The following is a 21,474-nucleotide window of genomic DNA, read 5'->3' as shown; positions in this document are numbered from 1 at the left end:
TATTTGTATAAAGGTATTTTGTCCATTTTGTTGGCTAGACAGAAGCCAAAACAGACATATTTTGCCAAAACATACATACATGGTTCGATGATAACTGTTGAACATTTTGGCTATAGTTCCAAAAGGTATACTTGGCAGGGGAATATAAATAAATGAAAACACAGCACATCACCAAAAGAACACCGTACCCACAGTAAAGCATGGTGGTGGCAGCATCATGCTTTGGTGCTGATTTTCTGTAGCCGGAACTGGGGCTTTAAGCAAGGTCTAGGGAATCATTAATAGCTCCAAATAATAGTAGATTTTCGTGCAAAACTTTCAGGCATCTGCTAGAAAGCTGAAGCTGAAAAGGAATTTCACCTTTCAGCATGACGATGAGCCAAAGCATACATCCAGATCAACAAAGGAATGGCTTCACCAAAAAAGACTTGTTCTGGAATGTTCTGGAATGTTCTGGAATGGCCTAGCCAGAATCCAGACCTGAATCCAACTAAAAATCTGTTGGGTGACCTAAAGCAGGCTGTACACAGAAGATGCCCTTACTATCTGACGGATCTAGAATGTTTTTGCAAGAGAGAGTGAGAAAATATTGCCAAGTCAGGAAGTGCCATGCTGATAGACTCTTATTCAAAAAGACTGAGTGGTGTAATACAAGCAATAGGTGCTTCAACAAAGTATTAGTGTAGGGGTGTGCACACTTGTGCAACCAGGTTATTGTATGTTTTTCATTTGTTTTAGATTTTACTTTTATAGGTTGTAATTACACATTCAATGTGAAAAAGTTCTGACATTATTGATATTGGTTTAATGTTCACATGACAAAAACCTGTCATTTTAACAGGGGTGTGTAGACGTTAGAGCTGCTAACTAATCGATAAAATAGATAACAATCAATTAATCAAATGAAGTATTGTACACTTCCACTATGCACTCTGTACTCTACTGTCCAGTGTATGAATTTTACAAAGGTAATATCGTCTCAAAAGGAACACTAGCGTATTTTTTACTAACAGGAAGTATAAGCCATTTCCCAGTAAGTGGCACATGATGTCATACGCACGTAGTGCGGCGCCGCTAGCTTTAGCAGATACCCAGAGTCACCGACATTGACTTTCTTCAGCTTACTGTTTCTGTCAGCGTTACCTTTTATTCCCCTCATGACCTCAGTCACCATCAGAGCGAGCCGAAATCGTCAAGTGACCGAGGAAGAAAGTGTGCGACTCTAAGGCAGGGGAGCGTTTTATATTAAACACAGTGAGGAAGACTGTAACCTGCAAACATTACAAAGCAGAGCTTGTGTAGCAGGGAAGCACGACAGTGCTGCACGAGCACAATCTTATGTTTATGTCCAAAATGCTCCACTGTGTGTAAGGGCTTCTGGAAACTGGTGTGAGTTGCTTAAAAGGTTTAGTTAAATTCCAGTTTATTATCATTACATGCTGTATTTGCACGATGCAGTGTAACTTCTGCTGTTTATTAAAAGGGAAGTGATCTGTTAGTAACGAGGCCGCGTTGCTGATCACGCGCGGTGGAGACGCAGTGATACACAGTGGGGGCGCGAGTAAGATCTGTAATGTGTAATTAAAACACTATGATCACAAGTAAACACAAGTAAAACTATATGCCTAAAGGCAGCGAGTAACAGAAACCACAAGTTGCAGTGAAAATGAGTTTTTATTATTAATTTAGGACTGTAGTTTAATTTGGTGCTTTTTGTGCATCCATAGAAAGTGATGCCTAAATGCTGTTATATAATATAAACTTTATATATATATATATATATATATATATATATATATATATATATATATATACACACACACACGTGTATATATATATATATATATATATATACATACAGTATCTCACAAAAGTGAGTACACCCCTCACATTTTTGTAAATATTTGATTATATCTTTTCATGTGACAACACTGAAGAAATGACACTTTGCTACAATGTAAAGTAGTGAGTGTACAGCTTGTGTAACAGTGTAAATTTGCTGTCCCCTCAAAATAACTCAACACACAGCCATTAATGTCTAAACCGCTGGCAACAAAAGTGAGTACACCCCTAAGTGAAAATGTCCAAATTGGGCCCAATTAGCCATTTTCCCTCCCCGGTGTCATGTGACTTGTTAGTGTTACAAGGTCTCAGGTGTGTGTATATATATATATGGATGCACAAAAAGCACTGAATAATCTACAGTCCTAAATTAATTATATATATATATATATATATATATATATATATATATATATATATATATATATATATATATATATATATGTATGTATTCTGGTGTGTGTCTGTGTGTATTGGATGTGTGTCTTATATAATTGGACAAACAGTTTTATATTAATTTTCTGAATAGCAGATTTCCATTTAAGGACTTTAACGTGTATTGATTTTTCTAGTAAACATACATTTTTCCTAGCAATATCTGTGCAAAAATAGCAGCATTATAACGCAAAAATTGTGTCTTGTTTTTTAACCATGTATTTACAGCACCTTGCATAAGTTTGCATCCCCTTTAAACTTTTCCAATTTTGTAGTGTGCAGAAAAAGCCTCTATTAGGACTTTTATCATTTGATTGGTCGGTGCAATTTTTCATTGGTGGTCAAATAAATAAAAAAGTATTTTTTAAAAAAGTAAGATTTGTTGTTTGCTCTCTTCTTTGTATTCAGTGAATTTTGGTGGTTGTGCCAGATAAATGGGATTTTTAAATATATATATATATATATATATACTAAAACCTGATTGATACGTATTGATAAGATTTGGTTTGTTCGAGGGGGTAAATACTTATACAAGGCACAAGCATTATTACACACCATGTTACTATTTTGCGGATATAATCAACAGTTCACAGCTTCTTCTTTTTTAGCTGTAATAATATCTGTTGGGCATATGAAGTCACCAGGTCTTTGCCTGTCTCTCTGTACAGAATGGATAGAGGAGCACTCGTCTGCTGGCGCTCCGATCACCGCATACATTCCAAACCACTTGGAGACGTACCGAGAGCCTCCGAGTGGCCCACAGCTTCCGCCAGTACCAGGATACAAACGTGAGCATCAGTCTGCCGCTGTTAATAAACAGGATTATTTTGCAGTTGATGATCACTAGAAGAGTATCATTTTTGTGTACACTGTGCAGCTAAACCGCTGCAGAACCATTAACAAATCTAAACAATTAAATGTTAAACGCTTTTGTAACAGAAACTCCTATCAGAACAAAAAGAATGCGCCTCCATAATGCTTTTTATTTTGTAGTAATGAAATAATCCTACAATACTCTCATGCTAATTCTGACTCGATCGTTAAGACAAGTGAGCTATGCCATAAGTGCATCATCTTTGCTTCACAGATCTGGTTTTGGTGTAGTATCTTTAAAATATTGAAGACCTCCTTTAAGTGTGTGTGGGTTTGTGTATGTGAGTGTAGGAGGCAAGCCGTTCTTCACAAGAAACCCCGCAGAACTCAAGGGCACATTTATAAGCACCAAGCTACTGAAAAGCAGGCGGGGTTTCGGCTTCACTGTGGTAGGAGGAGACGAGCCAGATGAGTTCTTACAGATCAAGAGTCTCATATTAGACGGACCAGCAGCCTTGGATGGCAAGATGGAGACAGGTAGGCACACACATGCACACTAAAACACGTACACACAATGCAGCTGGATTCATGGTAATAATCTTGATCGTGTTCTGCCACTCATCTGATGGGCTTCAGAGACAAAATTTCATTTAAAAAATGACCTGAATGTCTGTACATCAAATATCCTGCATTTCCTTGTGCCGTCAGCGTGTCAGTTACACTGTCATACTCCATGAGCAGCAACCTGTTGGACACATCTGTGACTCAAACACACCTTCACACGCACATGTATCTAAACACAAACTTGCATACAATCCCTTCTTAAATCCTTCTCTTTGGCTCCTGAATGGTGCAACAGAGAAGCGTTTGCCCTATTGATTCAAACTTACGATCTCCTAACAATGCCACAGCCGTCTGTGACCGGGAGTCAAGGGAAGAAAATTATCTGTGCTCTCTGGGTGACATTTTCTCTCTCACCTGTCAATCACAGCAACACTTGCCAACTGTGGGTCTCTGTGAGCTCATATATGGGGAAGAGGATATATAGCACTTTCCTCCGAGTGTGTTATGCTGCCCTGTGATGGAGCATGAGGCATGCATGTTGGCTGGCTTCATGTGTTTCAGAGGAAGCATGTATATCTGTCAGCCAGCCTTTACACTCTCCTGTACAGTAGCTGTCGTATGATGGGTGGGAATTGGCAAGTGACCAATTTGGGGAGAAAATGGGGAAACCCCCTGCTATTTGATTCAGTGCATCATACACGTGTGCATTCTCCTGATGACATCTGGAACAACCACGCGATTTTACACATATGCACATGTGTATACATCCAACACACATCCAAACCCTCACATTTCCTCTCTTGAAAGCACACTTCTTTTATATACAGAGCTCAAGTGCATTCACGTCTGTGTGTTTTCCAGGTGACGTCATCGTCAGTGTCAATGACACCGTCGTTCTGGGCTACACACATGCTCAGGTAGTCAAGATCTTCCAGTCCATCCCTATCGGCTCAGCTGTGCAGCTGGAACTGTGCCGTGGCTACCCGCTGCCCTTTGACCCTGATGACCCTAACACCAGCCTGGTGACTTCAGTGGCCATTCTTGACAAAGAGCCCATCATCGTCAACGGCCAGGAGGCCTTTGATCCGCCACCCTTGGGCCCATGTCAGTCAGGGATGGGTACAGTGGGCACCGTGGGCATGGATCCACGCCCCTACAGCCCAACGGCAGAGGGCATGATGATGCCAGAGAGCTACGGTAGTGACGTGGTAACCCTTGCATCTTCAATCGCCACGCAGCCTGAGCTCATCACCGTGCACATGGAGAAGGGCGACAAGGGCTTTGGCTTCACCATTGCTGACTGTGGTGGCATCGGTAGTGCCATCGGGGGCGGGCAGAAGGTCAAGCAAGTTGTAGACTACCCACGCTGTCGCGGACTGAAGGAGGGTGACATTCTGGTGGAGGTGAACAAGAGGAACGTGCAGAACATGAGCCACAACCAGGTGGTGGAGCTGCTCAGCAAGTGTCCTAAAGGCAGTGAGGTCACCATGCTGGTACAGAGAGGTGAGCACGTTGTAAATGTGTGTGTGGGCAGAGCTGTAAATGATAGATAATCATGACCCCGGAGATCTGCTGCTAATCAGCACCAGGTCATCAATGGGGTTTGTTCCAACATTTAACACACCTGTCATTAGTAGGATTTACACGGAATTACATGCTTAAATATCACAAAAGAGTTGTTATTTATTGGTTGATGTATAAAATAATGGTAAATAATAGAAAATATGATAACGTGCGATAGAAAGATAGTTTACATTTTTTTCAGGTTATTTACGTGTAAATTTTCTGTATTTACATGCTCGGCCATTTGCGTCAAGATGCGTCATGTGACGTCATCACAACATGCATTCAGCTAAAGCCATGTTAGATTCTCACGCGTCTAACATGAGTACAGCCGAAAGGTCTCATTTACCAACAAACATCCGTGTGAAAGAGCGTGCAAGACAATTTTGTGCAATTGCAATTTTGCCAAATCAAGTAGCTTTCTGCAAAAAAAGCACAAAAGTTGCATCGCAAGTTTTGAAAAAAGTCGCAGCAAAATCAAGCATTTTTGGCCGCAACAATCACTAAAAATACCTCTGCAAAATCCTGTTCAGACTGATTATTGTTTCTATAGTAACAGCTAATTCACAGGGATTGTATAGTGGATGTTACACAAAATCTAAGCCTAATAATAAACAAATTAAAAACAGATCGTATAATAAAGAAAACCCTATGATAGTTGATGTGGTGAAGCTGTTAGGAGATGGTTATTCAGCATTTATGGACATTCCAGTGTCAGGGCTTAGTACAGAAACAAAGCTGTTTCTACAAGGTTTTAATGATTGATGACGTTGTTTTTTAACTTCAAGAAAGAGAAAAAAGAGAGACTAGTGAGGGAAAGACTAACTGCTGTAACGTAAGTGAATGACATGAACTAATTTGTTTCATGGAGTTTTCACAAAATTATGTAAAAATAGTAAAAAATGGCAATCCTACATTTACATTTATTCATTTAGCAGACGCTTTTATCCAAAGCGACGTACAAATGAGAAAATACAAGCAAAGCGATATATCAAGCAGAGAACATCACAAGTAGTGCTACCGTACAAGATCCATTAATTGAGTTCTAGAAGAAGCAAAGTGCGCAGAGTAGCAGTATTTTTATTATTATTTATTTATTTATTTATTTATTATGGGTTGGTTAGGTGTTCACGGACACGGTGGGTCTTTAGCTGTTTTTTGAAGTGGGTGACCGATTCTGCGGGCCGGATTGAGGTTGGAAGTTCATTCCACCACTGAGGAACAGTTAGTTTGAAGGTTCTCGAAAGGGACCTTGAGCCACGCCGAGTAGGTACTACTAAGCGTCGGTCGTTGATTGATCCTTGTCAGATTGCTGTGGTATAAGCGGAATAAAACACTCCAAATAATCAACACTAACACTGCTTCTGGTCGGGCCGCATCACAACACCCTCTCAGTGAGTATTTTCCTGTAGCTGTCTTAGTTTTATTCCTCACATAGCTGATTACTAATTGCTTAGTTAGGCCATTATTGTCAGCTTTAATTGTCAAGTTGTTGTGCTCTCTTCAGAATACTGGCATTAGATGTTTAAGAGCAGGGCTGGACGCATGTGAAATATAATCAAACATAGTGCTTTGAAGCTGTGCTGCAGATTTAATGCACTGCTTTCTGTTGGGATGTGTTTGTTATGAAGGTATGAATGTAGAGCTTTCTTCTGACCTTGGAATGAATGTGGACTGAGTATACATATTGTTAGATGTGTGCGCGTGTAACGCTAAGCATGACCGGATATGTAGGTTGATGCGGGTGTAAGACTGGCGCTTTCTAAACTATAACTTTTATTCTAATCATATTTTAAGCACTATATGTATATTTACAGTGAAAACAATTATATTATCAAATTGAGGTCCACTCTTCAAACTGTTCTATTCCTTTTACCATCAACGTTTTATTTAATTAAACATCCAGATGTTTGTTTCAGAGTTAGTATACTGTTGATTGTGTGTATTGAGTCCTAGAGCCATCTTTTTTGTTTTCGTATTGGAGTAATGATTTAGAGGCCAGTGCTAGCCTTTCTGCTGTAGTGGTTCAATTTAGGATTTGCATAGATGTTGCTGATCCCACATCAGCATTATAGGACAGAACTCTGGCACTTCACTTGTATATTGATTTGGGATAAAATCCAGTGGCACTCAAAATTGTTGAGCTGCTGCTATAAAGCCAGGTAGATGAGCTGGAAAGAATAGGACTGGGCTTTTCACTCATCATCAGTGACCCACTTCCTTGTTACAGCGACAGTTTGTATAGCATACATCCACGCATAGATACACCAAGGTTAATAAGGAAAATGCACACATACAGAGAGAGAGAGAGAAAGAGAAACACACCCCGTTGCCATGGCATTAACCCACACACATCCCAAGGCCAGTCTTTCTGCCTGTGTGTGTAGGATATAGATGCAAAGAAGGAGTTTTGTTTCCCGATCTTGTCCTCTTCATTACACTCAGCAGCAAAGATTGACTCCAAGTTATTTTTGCTAAATGATACACCTGACTTTATTTCGTTGCAGAACCACTCAATCAATGAATTACACTTGATAATCCTCTGGATGTGTACTCAGTGGACAAAATTGAAAATTTGAAATTGCGACTGTACACATTTGGTAATCAATAATTATATATTTTTTTTTTGTGGAAGCACCTTTTTTGTAGATGTTTACTACCTCGTAGTGGTGTTAAATTTTAGTGCTACTGAGGCATAGATACATGAATACAAATTAGACTAAATTACTCAATTGAACCATTTACATTTTAAATGGTTAACCATGGAACCCAGGGTTTAACGCCATTACCACCATCATCATCAACAACAACAACAAAATCTTTCTATTTCCTCTGGAATTTTATTTATTTATTTATTTATTTATTTATTTATTTGTGTGGGTGTGTGTATGTATGTTAGGTTTTTTTTTCTTAACTAACAATTAATTTTAAACTTAAACAAACTTTTAAACCTTCAAAAATGAAAGAAATGTGATTTGATGGTTCTCCTAACTTTCCACTTCTAACTTCCCACACCACAGCTACACGTGTTGGGCCTCGTTCACACCTAACATTCAATAGGTGATCCAGTTGTAAGGGGACGGCACTAACTGCGCTTGAACTGTGCATTCAATTCCTCCCGGGAAGTTTGTATTTACGAGTTGGGAAGTCGTAATTACGACATCACGTGTATCGTCACTTTGTTCCAAGCAAGATGAAAACGAAGATGAAACTACAAAAAATACAAAAAAGTTTTTTAAACTCTGCTTCTAGAAGAGTGATGAACAAATAATGTGAATCAGGTGTGTGTTTTGCTTTTTTATGTATTTAATCAATTTATGAAGCCACTGTAAACTTTATCGTTGCCTATTATATCGTAATTGTACACTGCTGTCGTATTTTGTGTAGGAAATTAGCTTGTTTTATTGTAAATAAAAAAGCCTGACAGTAACCTGCTGCATATACCAAACACATAATAACTGAAATCAGCTTCTGAGACGAGTAAACATTTTCACCAAATTTACCGTCAACTACAGACATTGCCTCCATTGATTCCACCGTGTTTTCTTACTGACTCGCTCCGACTCGGAAATCCTGAGCTCAAAGAAAATCCAGAGTTTCCCCACTCGTAAGCACGACTTTGTAGTGGCACCATAAGTACAGGTGTGAACAGGCTCGAGTGTGTCTTGAAGATGCATTATGATCTGATCACTCAGATTTTTGAAGCTTGTCACATCTCTGATTCATTTCTAAGTTTTTGTTAGCAGACCACACGATTAAGACGTCTGAAACGGTCCTTACAGGGACGTGAGATAGGATTCGCGGGACATTTTTGCGTGAAAATAAATGCAACGGAAACTGCTGCAACAGATGTGTGAGACGCCTTTCTTCCATCAGAAACGATATATATGAAATCTGATCACAAGTGTTCACTGGAGACGCATTAATAATAATTAATAATAATGAAAGGTTCGCCCTTTCCAGAACCTTCACGTTAAATGTCCCTCAGTGGTGGAATGAACTTCCAACCTCAATCCGGACTGCAGAATCTGTCACTGTCTTCAAAAAACAGCTAAAGACTCTGGATCCTACACCTCTACTCTGCACACTTTGCTTCTTCTGGAACTCAATTAAAGATCTTGTACGGTAGCACTACTTGTATTGTTCTCTGCTTGATATATCACTTTCCTTGTATTTTCTCATCTGTAAGTCGCTTCGGATAAAAGCGTCTGCTAAATGAATAAATGTAAATGTAATGTAATGAATAATTCTGCCACCCATTTGTGATCAAATCACTCGAGATGGATGTTAATAACAGGTTTAATTATAGAACGTTATATCACCTAAATCATTTAACAACGCCGTGACATTCTAAACCAAAATACTATCCATCAAATCTCTATCTTATAGTTTTGGGCCTATCAAGATACTGTGGGTGCAGTCAGGCCCACTGTTAGCACTTCTTACTTCTTCCATAAAATCAGTGTAAAAGTGGATTTTACAGTTAAGTTGTTGCATCATATTTGTTTATGGATGGCAGACGTTTCAAACCCCAGCCTAATTAGTGAAGAGCTCAAGGCTAGTCACTCACCGACAGTGGAAAAATTGCACTAGTTCCCTTATGAAGTGAAAATATACTTTAAAATAAGTATGCACAATTACGCAGAAGGATCTAGTGCAATGTAATGCAAAAACAAATCAAACTCCAAACAAGAGGGGAATGTATGGACCTGTTGTTTTACCTGCAAGTCCTTTCATTATGATTAGAGCTGTTACGATACAGTCTTCGTGTAAAGGAAAAAGGTGTTTTGGTCATTATAGAGCTGTTTTCCTCCGTCTTAGATTAAACACTTCACACATCGTTGTTTTCAATGTGATTTAACTCATGAACTAATTAAGCCTCTGTGAGCCGAAGGGAGTGTGCTGTAGCTGCAAAACCTGCACGAATGCCGCTTGTTAGAAATTGCGTGGAGCTTCAGATACCGAAGGATTAGACTTTTTTGTATCAGTCTGACACAAATAAGCAGCGAGGTAGAGAGCTGTAGTGGATTAGGAGCGTGTGTTTGTGAGGGTGAGGAAAGAGGAAGAGAAGAGTATGATCAAGGGAGAGAATCTACTCATGGTCAGGGTTGAGACACACACACACACACACACACACACACAAACACATATGAGATGACTATGGAACTGAAAGCGCTGCTGTAAATCTCTTCCATCTTGCCTCCCGCTTGTTTCCATGACGATGCTCTGCTGCACTGCAGTACGAGAAGAGAGAGAGAATGAAAGAAACGTACAGAGAAAGAGAAATCGACAGAGAGGATACAAGGTTTAAGTCCCATGTAACAAACACACAGCTAGTTTTTTTAATAAGTAAAAAAAATACACCGCCACATCCATAACTACACAGCCATAGTACAATATTAACGATATGATTATTTTGTTTTCTAATGCTGCTATACTGACACTCCTACATGTAGATGAATGTACAGAGGTGCTTGAAAGTTAGAATTTTCTATATTTCTGCATAAATATGACCTCTGATTTTCACACAAGTCCTAAAAGTAGATAAACGCAATCGAACAAACATTATACTTGGTCATTTATTTATTGAGGAAAATGATCCAATTAGATCTCATTATTGATCAGTCGGTCTGCATGTGGCACGGGGGAGATTTACTCATTACGTTACTTCGGTTCCGAAAACACACTCCGGAGAGTAAATACTAAAGTCGTGTCCTAAATGAAATACTGTACCCTTCCACTATGCACTGTGTACTCTACTGTCCAGTGTATGAATTTTACAAAGGTAATATCGTCTTAAATGTAACACTAGCAGGATTTTTTTTACTAACAGGAAGTATAAGCCGTTTCCCAGTAAGTGGCACATGATGTCATACGCACGTAGTGCGGCGCCGCTAGCTTTAGCAGATACCCAGAGTCACCGACAATGACTTTCTTCAGCTTACTGTTTCTGTCAGCGTTACCTTTTATTCCCCTCATGACCTCAGTCACCATCAGAGCGAGCCGAAATCGTCAAGTGACCGAGGAAGAAAGTGTGCGACTCTAAGGCAGGGGAGCGTTTTATATTAAACACAGTGAGGAAGACTGTAACCTGCAAACATTACAAAGCAGAGCTTGTGTAGCAGGGAAGCACGACAGTGCTGCACGAGCACAATCTTATGTTTATGTCCAAAATGCTCCACTGTGTGTAAGGGCTTCTGGAAACTGGTGTGAGTTGCTTAAAAGGTTTAGTTAAATTCCAGTTTATTATCATTACATGCTGTATTTGCACGATGCAGTGTAACTTCTGCTGTTTATTAAAAGGGAAGTGATCTGTTAGTAACGAGGCCGCGTTGCTGATCACGCGCGGTGGAGACGCAGTGATACACAGTGGGGGCGCGAGTAAGATCTGTAATGTGTAATTAAAACACTATGATCACAAGTAAACACAAGTAAAACTATATGCCTAAAGGCAGCGAGTAACAGAAACCACAAGTTGCAGTGAAAATGAGTTTTTATTATTAATTTAGGATGCACAAAAATCACTGAATTAAACTACAGTTGTAAATGAATAATATATATTCCTGGTGTGTGTCTGTGTGTATTGGGTAGCAATACTTTGTGCAGCAATAACTGCAACTGAAAATTTCCAGTAACTGTTGATCAGTCCTACACGTCAGCTTGGAGGAATTTTAGCCCATTCCTCAGAACAGCTTCAGCTCTGGGATGTTGGTGGGTTTCCTCACATGAACTGCTTGCTTCAGGTCTTTCCACAATATTTCGATTGGATTAAGGTCAGGACTTTGACTTGCCCATTCCAAAACATTAACTTTATCCTTCTTTATCCATTCTTTGGTAGAACAATTTGTGTGCTTAGAGTCGTTGTCTTGCTACATGACCCACTTTCTCTTGAGATTTAGTTCACGGACTTAGTGGTTAGCACGTTCGCCTCACACCTCCAGGGTCGGGGGTTCGAGTCCTGCCGGGGCCATGTGTGTGCGGAGTTGCATGTTCTCCCCGTGCTACGGGGGTTTCCTCCGGGTACTCCCGTTTCCCAGTCCAAAGACATGCATGGTAGGCTGATTGGCGTGTCTAAAGTGTCCGTAGTGTATGAATGTGTGTGAGTGTGTATGTGAGTGTGCCCTGTGATAGACTGGCACCCTGTCCAGGGTGTACCCCGCCTTGTGCCCGATGCTTCCGGGGATAGGCTCCAGGTTCCCTGTGACCCTGAAGAAGGAGTAAGAGGTAGAAGATGGATGGATGGATGTAGAATTCATTGTTCCATCAATCATGGCAAGCCGACTAGGCCCAGATGAAGTCATGATACTACCACTACCATGTTCCAAAGATGGGACGAGGTTCTTTTGTTGGAATTCAGTGCTTTCCTTTCTCCAAACATAATACTTCTCATTTAAACCAAAAAGTTTTATTTTGGGCTCATCTGTCCACATTTCCAATAGCCTTCTGGCTTGTCCACGTCATCTTTAGCAAACTGCGGAGGGGCAGCAATGTTCTTTTTGTAGAGCACTGGCTTTCTCCTTGCAACCCTGCCATGCACACCATTGTTGTTGTGTTCTCCTGATGGTGGACTCATGAACATTAACATTAGCCAAAGTGAGAGAGGCCTTTAGCTGCTTAGAATTTACTCTGGGTTCCTTTGTGACCCCGCAGACTATTACATATCTTGCTCCTCGAGAGGGTAACAATGGTGTTGAATTTCCTCCATTTGTACACAGTCAGTCTGACTGTGGATCGGTGGAGTCCGAACTCTTTATTGATGGTTTTGTAACCTTTTCCAGCCTGAAGAACATCAACAACTCTTTTTCTGAGGTCCTCAGAAATCTCCTTTGTTTGTGCCATGATACACTTCCACGAACGTGTGTTGTGAAGATCAGATTTCGAAAGATCCGTAATCTTCAAATAAAACAGGGCGCTCACTCACACCTGATTGTCATCCCCAGGGTTGAGAGGGTTACTTCATATTCATTCATAAAAAATGTCATCAGTAACATAATCCCAGTATCACCATATGAAAGTAATGTAATCTTGATCATTTTTTTGGATTACTTCAAGGTCACATATGTAAATAAAGTCAAGAGAAAAGCAATTGATTTAAATTACCTTTGTTTAGCGCCTAAAAACATGTTCAGTGTTTAGACTTGTTTTAATAAAATAAATAAATTTGTTGCTCATGTGAGCCATGACTGGCAAGAGAGAGCCAGAACTATACCGTAATTTTCGGACTATTGAGCGCACCTGAATATAAGCCGCACCCACTAACTTTAAAAAGAAAAATTTTTTGTACATATATCAGCCGCACTCGTCTATAAGCCGCAGGTGTCCACGTTGTAACATGAGATATTTACACAGAAAGATGTTACACAAAGATTTTTTTTAAACTTTTAATTAAATACGTACCGTAAATGCTTTTTTCCGAACAGTGCCTGTAACACGGCTGGTTAAAAAAATAAAAAATACAGTTGCCTACCAGGAAAAGTCACTGATCGCTATCTTCATCTTCCTCCTGCGCACTAAAACCACTAAAGTCGCCGTCTTCAGTGTCGGAATCGAACAGCCTCAGAATTACCGGCACTTCGTCACACACTTCCTCAGTCTCTCTTTCGTTGTCGCTCTCAATGTCACTTACGTCTCGAGGCAAATTCGCCCTTGAGCTTGTGCTGTCCTCTTCATCACGCAGCAGTCCAGCCTTTCGAAACCCGTTGGTGATGGTAGATTCCATGACACTGCTCGACGCTGTTAGGATCCACTGGCAGACTGGAGCAAAAGTTGCTCTTCGCATGCTATTTCCTTCTTCGACAGCCAGATCGATTGCCTTTAACTTGTAAGCTGCATCATATGCATTTCTTCGTGTGTTTTCCATGATGAGGGGGTGTGCATGAAGCGCAAAATGACTGATCTGAAGAATTTAGTGTGAGTGCGTTTGATTTAATTTGAACCACTGAATCCACTGTGACCCGTTCGGTAATTTCATTGGTCCGATGTGACGAGGCTAAATGTTTTGGCGGCATGAAGCGCGTTAGCTCGTAAAAATCCATAAATTAGCCGCGTCATTGTTTAAGCCGCAGTGTTCAAAGCGTGTGAAAAAAGTAGCGGCTTATAGTCCGGAAATTACGGTACTCGAGCAGCTGTCTATATATCGTGTTATGTCAAAAGATTCATTTTATTTGGTTTTAAATGAAAAAAATTGTAATCCTGATAGTATTCCCATTTTGTACATGATGTACCTGTAATCTGATTAGATTGTTTTTTGAGTCTGTTTGATTACATAACACCGTTACGTGTATTCCGTTACTCCCCAAGCCTGGTCATCCCACTGACTGAAAACACCCGGCTCTGATTTCACCTTCAAATTAACTCCTAATCCTAGAGGTTCACATACTTTTGCCACTCACAGATATTGGATAATTCTCCTCACTAAATAAACAAGCAAGTATAATATTTTTGCCTCGTTTGTTTAATTGGGTTCTCTTTGTCTACTTGTAGGACTTCTGATGAGGTTTTAGGTCATCTTTTGCTGAAATATAGAAAATTCTATAGTCAAGCACCACTGTAGACGAGTAGATGTTTAGATTCATGGCTAGGTTTAGTCACGACCGTGTTAAGCTACGTCATGACTTCGGCTGGTTAGAGAGGCCTATTGGGAGTATCTGTCATGCAATCTCTTTAAGTTAAAAGAGTCAGAGATACATGATGAAGACCTTTGGACTTTAACCTCTGTGTGTGTGCATATGTGCTTTTGTGTGTGTGTGTGTCTGTGTGTGTGTGTGTGTATATGTGTGTGTGTGTGTGTGCATGCTCTTTTGGAGACAGATGGCCAGGACATCTTTCCAAGGATGTACAAGATGCAAGTCTCCCACACAATTACGCGCACACACACACACACACACACACACACACACACACACACACACACACACACACATCCTCCCAGTTTCAGAATCACGATCAGATTATCAGAAAAGTTCACTGCTATACATAGATTGTATCACATACATACAGACACACACATATACTTTCTGGCTTCTTGTCCACCTCCTCAGAGTGAATGCTCTTAAGAATATGTAGCACACAGTCACACAAACCCTGCATACATGGTTCCATCCACCACATCCAGAGCATTCACAGTAAAAACAAACAAAAAACGGCAGCAGGATGAATCAGTCCAATTAGCACAGCAGCACTTACATGCAACTCCGTATGATGAGCCTACAGTAGCTTGTTTAATTATAGTGTGTGTTTATGCGTGTGAGGAAAGCAGTGGTGTTATCGTGGATGCGGAAGGATGTGCACGGAAGCTAATTTGGTGTCACTGATATGTAAGGAACTAAACACGATGAAGTGTGCGGCTGTAGGAAAATAACCTGAAGTTGATTATTTTCCAAGAACAGCACATGCCAGGGTGTTTTATTCCTGCATTTAAACAACACGTCGCACTTGGAGCCATTTTTATAGTTACGTTTAATGCAATGCCCACAAAACGAGTTTGTTCATGTTACCACGTACATTATTACAGCTATAGACAGTTGTTGCTTCGCCATCCTCTGGTTTTTTTCTCTCGTGAAGTTAATAACACAAAGCAAAGCTTGTCATGCTACCAAGAAACCGGAAAGTACAAAGATCACAAAACATAAAACACAGTCCTCTCTGCAAAGTGCCTTTCATAAAGATTTTTAAAAACAATTTCTTACTAGCAGCACAAACCAGTCTGGCCATTCTCCTCTGACCTCTCTCATCAACCGAGCGTTTCTGCCCGCTGAACTTGTTTTTTTTTTTGTTTTGTTTTGTTTTTTCCGCAGCATTCTGTATAAACTCTGTACTTGAAAAGCCCTTGTTTTACGTTAAAAGCTTTCCATAAAATCATTTCAGGTTTTCTGTGCATAATAATGTGACAGTATGCACTTTATCACATTGAGGGAATGATGGGGTGGGTGATAATACCTTCAAAAATATCCTAATGTTTGGGGATGTTTATGCAATAACTATATATAAAACAAAAAACCTAATCCACACATGGAGCAAAAGTTCAGGGCGCAGAAACGGCCGGTTGGTGCGAGAGGTCAGAGGAGAATGGCCAGACTGGTTCAAGCTGAAGTCTCCGGTAACAGAAATAAAAACTCTCTAGATCCATGGTGAGCAGAAAGCATCTCAGAACACACAACCTGCCAGATGTTGAAGGGAATGCGTTACAGCCCACATCGGGTTTCTCTCCTGTTAGCCAAAACCAGGAATCTGAGGTGACAGGGGGCACCAAAACTACACAGATACAGATTGAAACTAGGTAGCGAATTGAGTATCCTCTACTAAATGTAGACTAAACGTAGCTAATGTAGGGGCTTATGCCATGCGGCATTCGTCATACGTTTGCAGTAAAGCTCTTTGTGAGAATCTTTCCTTCTTGGGATGTTGTACCTTGGGTCTAACTTCTTAACAAGCCACTTAATTCCACCCTTTTCCGCTGCTTGGCTTTGGCCCTTAACAACCCAAAACCTGAATGCTTTCGTCATTTCATTCTACCGCTTCCTTTTTTAAACACTTCTTACCTTCACATCAGTGCTCTCAGATTCACGCAATGTCTTACACTCGTCGTACTCGCACGGGTGCCTTTGTTTTAGGGGCTGAATGAAATCAATGTGTTCACTGTATTTTTGCACATTTAGCAAATTTGTCATGTGTTTGGAGTCTGACCTCCTGTATCCGAAAAGACTTCCACGCTGCTGATGTAGCTCCTCGTTTAGGAATTAATTCATCCACAGCGCCAGCTCTCGTACTGATCTCTGCTTTCTTGGCCATATTTGTTTACTGTAATGCACCGTGAACACAATTCATGTGCGCTTGCTTACTGTATATACAGTGTCCTCCATTAATATTGGCACCCTTGGTAAATATGAGTAAAGAGGCCTGTGAAGAACTGTCGTTATTGTTTAACCTTTCAATCTTTTGTTCAAGAAATTCACAAAAATACTCTGCTCTCATGGATATTAAACAGTAACAAACACAACACGGGTTTATAAAAAAAATACTTTGTTAAATCTAGGTATGCAACAATTATTGGCACCCGTTTAGTCAATACTTTGTGCTACCTCCCTTTGCCGAGACAACAGCTCTGAGTCTTCTCCTATAATGCCTGATGGGGCATACAGTACATGGCACCATATACAGTATCTCACAAAAGTGAGTACACCCCTCACATGTTTGTAAATATTTGATTATATCTTTTCATGTGACGACACTGAAGAAATGACACTTTGCTACAATGTAAAGTAGTGAGTGTACAGCTTGTGTAACAGTGTAAATGTGCTGTCCCCTCAAAATAACTCAACACACAGCCATTAATGTCTAAACCGCTGGCAACAAAAGTGAGTACACCCCTAAGTGAAAATGTCCAAATTGGGCCCAATTAGCCATTTTCCCTCCCCGGTGTCATGTGACTTGTGTTATAAGGTCTCAGGTGTGTTAAATTTGGTGTCATCGCTCTCACACTCCCTCATACTGGTCACTGGAAGTTCAACATGGCACCTCATGGCAAAGAACTCTCTGAGGATCTGAAAAAAAAAAATTGTTGCTCTACATATAGATGGCCTAGGCTATAAGAAGATTGCCAAGACCCTGACACTGAGCTGCAGCACGGTGGCCAAGACCATACAGCAGTTTAACAGGACAGGTTCCACTCAGAACAGGCCTCGCCATGGTCGACCAAAGAAGTCGAGTGCACGTGCTCAGCGTCATATCCAGAGGTTGTCTTTGGGAAATAGACGTATGAGTGCTGCCAGCATTGCTGCAGAGGTTGAAGGGGTCGGGGGTCAGCCCGTCAGTGCTCAGACCATACGCCGCACACTGCATCAAATTTGTCTGCATGGCTGTCGTCCCAGAAGGAAGCCTCTTCTAAAGATGATGCACAAGAAAGCCCGCAAACAGTTTCCTGTAACCATGTCTGATGAGACCAAGATAAACTTATTTGGTTCAGATGGGGTCAAGCGTGTTTGGCTGCAAGCAGGTGCGGAGTACAAAGACAAGTGTGTCTTGCCTACAGTCAAGCATGGTGGTGGGAGTGTCATGGTCTGGGGCTGCATGAGTGCTGCCGGCACTGGGGAGCTACAGTTCATTGAGGGAAGCATGAATACCAACATGTACTGTGACATACTGAAGCAGAGCATGATCCCATCCCTTTGGAGACTGGGCTGCAGGGCAGTATTCCAGCATGATAACGACCCCAAACACACCTTCAAGATGACCACTGCCTTGCTAAAGAAGCTGAGGGTGAAGGTGATGGACTAAACCCTATTGAGCATCTGTGGGGCATCCTCAAACAAAGGTGGAGGAGCACAAGGTCTCTAACATCCACCAGCTCCGTGATGTCGTCATGGAGGAGTGGAAGAGGACTCCAGTGGCAACCTGTGAAGCTCTGGTGAACTCCATGCCAAGAGGGTTAAGGCAGTGCTGGAAAATAATGGTGGCCACACAAGATATTGACACTTTGGGCCCAATGTGGACATTTTCACTTAGGGGTGTACTCACTTTTGTTGCCAGCGGTTTAGACATTAATGGCTGTGTGTTGAGTTATTTTGAGGGGACAGCAAATTTACACTGTTACACAATATATATACATATATATATACATACATATATTTGGATTGGAAAGAATTCGATTTTTGCGCTCACGCAGGTCTGCAAACTTTAGCTTTGTAATGTGAATGTAGCCTGAAAGTCTGCAAGAGCATAAAATGGGAAGCGAGCCAGAGAAAAGGAGCGGAAGAGAACGAGAGAGAGAGAGCACTTTTAACATTTAATGACTTAGGCGAAGAGCGATTCAGAGATGTGTACTTTATGAAGAAAATGTTACTCGAACGGTTTTGAAAGGTTCCAGTGCAGGACTTCTTTTTTTTTTTTTTTTCCCCTCCGAACCTCTGAAGTCTCCTCTGAGTAAGAAATACATAAAGAATGAATGCGCGTCTTCTCTTGCTGTGAATATGAAACTGAATATTCATAAAGATGCCGGCTGTGGTGTATATTATGTAAGCAAGAAGTAAGTGGCATTATACACACGCGTTCAAATAGATGCTAATTTACCATTTTGAATTCAGGAGTCTGTAGAAGTGTCCGGAGATAGAAGCGTGTAGAAATGATTGCGATTAACCTGCGTGCCTGATTTTATTCCGTTTGTTTTACAGAGCCATCCCAGAGTGATGAGATGCGAGTGTGTACATGTATATATAGATTAGAATGGGAAGTGGAATATTGAAAACTTATGTGTGTGTGTGTGTGTGTGTGTGTGTTTTAGGTGAGGAAGCGAAAAGAGAGACAAGGGGCAGGGGTGGGTATTACCACGAGAGGCGGAGGGTGTCTTGCTCTCAAAGCCGTGGAGGCTGTCTAAAGGACACACACACACACACACACACACGCAAACAGGCAGTCAGCGCTCTCCAGGACATAGCAGCATCCACACATATCCACATTCCTTCGCTCATTCTCCTCTCCCCTCCCTACTTTGCTCCCTCGCTGAGAATCAGAGATTGGTGGAGAGGCATTCCAGCGTCACAACCGTGCCTCCTCTTCATACATGCTCCCAAAGCACAAGGAGAGCACAAGAGAGAGAGAGAGAGAGAGAGAGAGAGAGAGAGAGAGGGAGAGGGAAGGAAGCAGGGAAAGAGAGCAAGCGCTCGGCTCCTTGGGTTTCTGAGGCTGGACACTTGTTTGTCAATTATCTCTTTTTTTGGGTAGAGGGCAGGACTGGGAAGAGAGGTATTAATGCTTTCTCTTTCTCTGTGCCGCTGTTTCACAGGGGTGGTCCAGGCCAAGAGGAGTCCTAAAGTGGTGGTGAGTAACATCCTCAATGTTCCGTCTCTCTTCTCTGTATCGTACTTCATCCCAGTGGTGTGTCCTATTCACTTTCCCTTTAATGAGTGTTTTTAGTCTGACAGTAATACTGGAAAAGCGTGTACGAGGTGATGCAGTAATAGTGAGAATAATAAACCTGTAGAAAAATCAATATCTTCAGATATGAATAAAGTATATTATATATATATTATATTATTATTAAGTACATTATATATATTATATAGAAGTCATGTAACACTGTGAGTTCTATAGAAATAAAATGTACAGGTTAAGGTCATTGTGTTGCCTGCCTTCTCCTCTCCTCTCCTCTTTTCTCCTCTCCTCTCCTCTTTTCTCCTCTCCTCTCCTCTTTTCTCCTCTCCTCTTTTCTCCTCTCCTCTCCTCTTTTCTCCTCTCCTCTTTTCTCCTCTCCTCTCCTCTTTTCTCTTCTCCTCTCCTCTTTTCTCCTCTCCTCTTTTCTCCTCTCCTCTTTTCTCCTCTCCTCTCCTCTTTTCTCCTCTCCTCTCCTCTTTTCTCCTCTCCTCTTTTCTCCTCTCCTCTTTTCTCCTCTCCTCTCCTCTCCTCTCCTCTTTTTTCTTCTCCTCTCCTCTTTTCTCCTCTCCTCTCCTCTCCTATTTTCTCCTCTCCTCTCCTCTTTTCTCTTCTCCTCTCCGCTCCTCTTTTCTCTTCTCCTCTTTTCTCCTCTCCTCTCCTCTTTTCTCTTCTCCTCTCATATTTTCTCCTCTCCTCTTCTCTCTTCTCCTCTCCTCTTTTCTTTTCTGTTCTCTTCTCCTCTCCTCTCTTTTCCTCTCCTCTCATATTTTCTCCGCTCCTCTTTTCTCTTCTCCTCTCCTCTCCTCTTTTCTCTTCTCCTCTCCTCTCCTCTTTTCTCTTCTCCTCTCCTCTCCTCTTTTCTCTTCTCCTCTCCTCTCCTCTTTTCTCTTCTCCTCTCCTCTCCTCTTTTCTTTTCTGTTTTCTTCTCCTCTCCTCTCTTTCCCTCTCCTCTTTTCTTTTCTCTTCTGTTATCTTTTCTCGTCTCTTTTCTTTCATATTCTCTTCTCCTCTTTTCTCTTTTCTTCTCCTCTCCGCTCCTCTTTTCTTTTCTCCTCTGTTTGCTCTTCTTTGCGCCCCTCAGCTTTTCTCTTCTCTTCTCCTCTCCTCTCTTTTCCTCTCTTCTTTTCTCTTTTCCTCTCCTCTTTTCTCTTCCCTTCTCCTCTCCCCTCTTCTCTCCTCTCCTCTTTTCTCTCCCCTTCTCTCCTCTCCTCTCTGCCCTGGTTTCCTTTCCTCTGTTCCTATGTTCAGCATTACTGTTGCTTTTTGAACCGCAAGTGTCACAAGGAGACTCATCTTCCTCTGCGCTACTTTCAATGTCATTACTCGACACTGCCTTTCCTCCTCTCCTGTTCCTTCTCTCCAATAAGAACCAAATAGTGTGAAAGTGTG

At 41.2% G+C, this 21,474-nt stretch overlaps 1 protein-coding gene across 22 annotated transcripts in view; it reads left to right on the top strand.

Moving 5' to 3' along the window:
- magi1a (membrane associated guanylate kinase, WW and PDZ domain containing 1a) overlaps window positions 1-21,474 on the top strand; it is a 157,012-nt gene that overhangs the window by 112,113 nt on the left and 23,425 nt on the right. For all 22 annotated transcript variants that reach the window (XM_017468078.3, XM_017468075.3, XM_017468068.3 and 19 more), the window contains 4 exons: window positions 2,946-3,065; window positions 3,442-3,627; window positions 4,516-5,157; window positions 19,997-20,031. In XM_017468078.3, the coding sequence (XP_017323567.1) occupies window positions 2,946-3,065; window positions 3,442-3,627; window positions 4,516-5,157; window positions 19,997-20,031 (983 nt within the window). The remainder of the gene's footprint in view (window positions 1-2,945; window positions 3,066-3,441; window positions 3,628-4,515; window positions 5,158-19,996; window positions 20,032-21,474) is intronic.

This window comes from Ictalurus punctatus, chromosome 5 (assembly GCF_001660625.3).
Source record: "Ictalurus punctatus breed USDA103 chromosome 5, Coco_2.0, whole genome shotgun sequence".
Lineage (NCBI taxonomy): Eukaryota > Metazoa > Chordata > Actinopteri > Siluriformes > Ictaluridae > Ictalurus > Ictalurus punctatus.
Note: the sequence above shows the minus strand (reverse complement) of the source record. Positions and strands in the feature narration are given on the sequence as shown.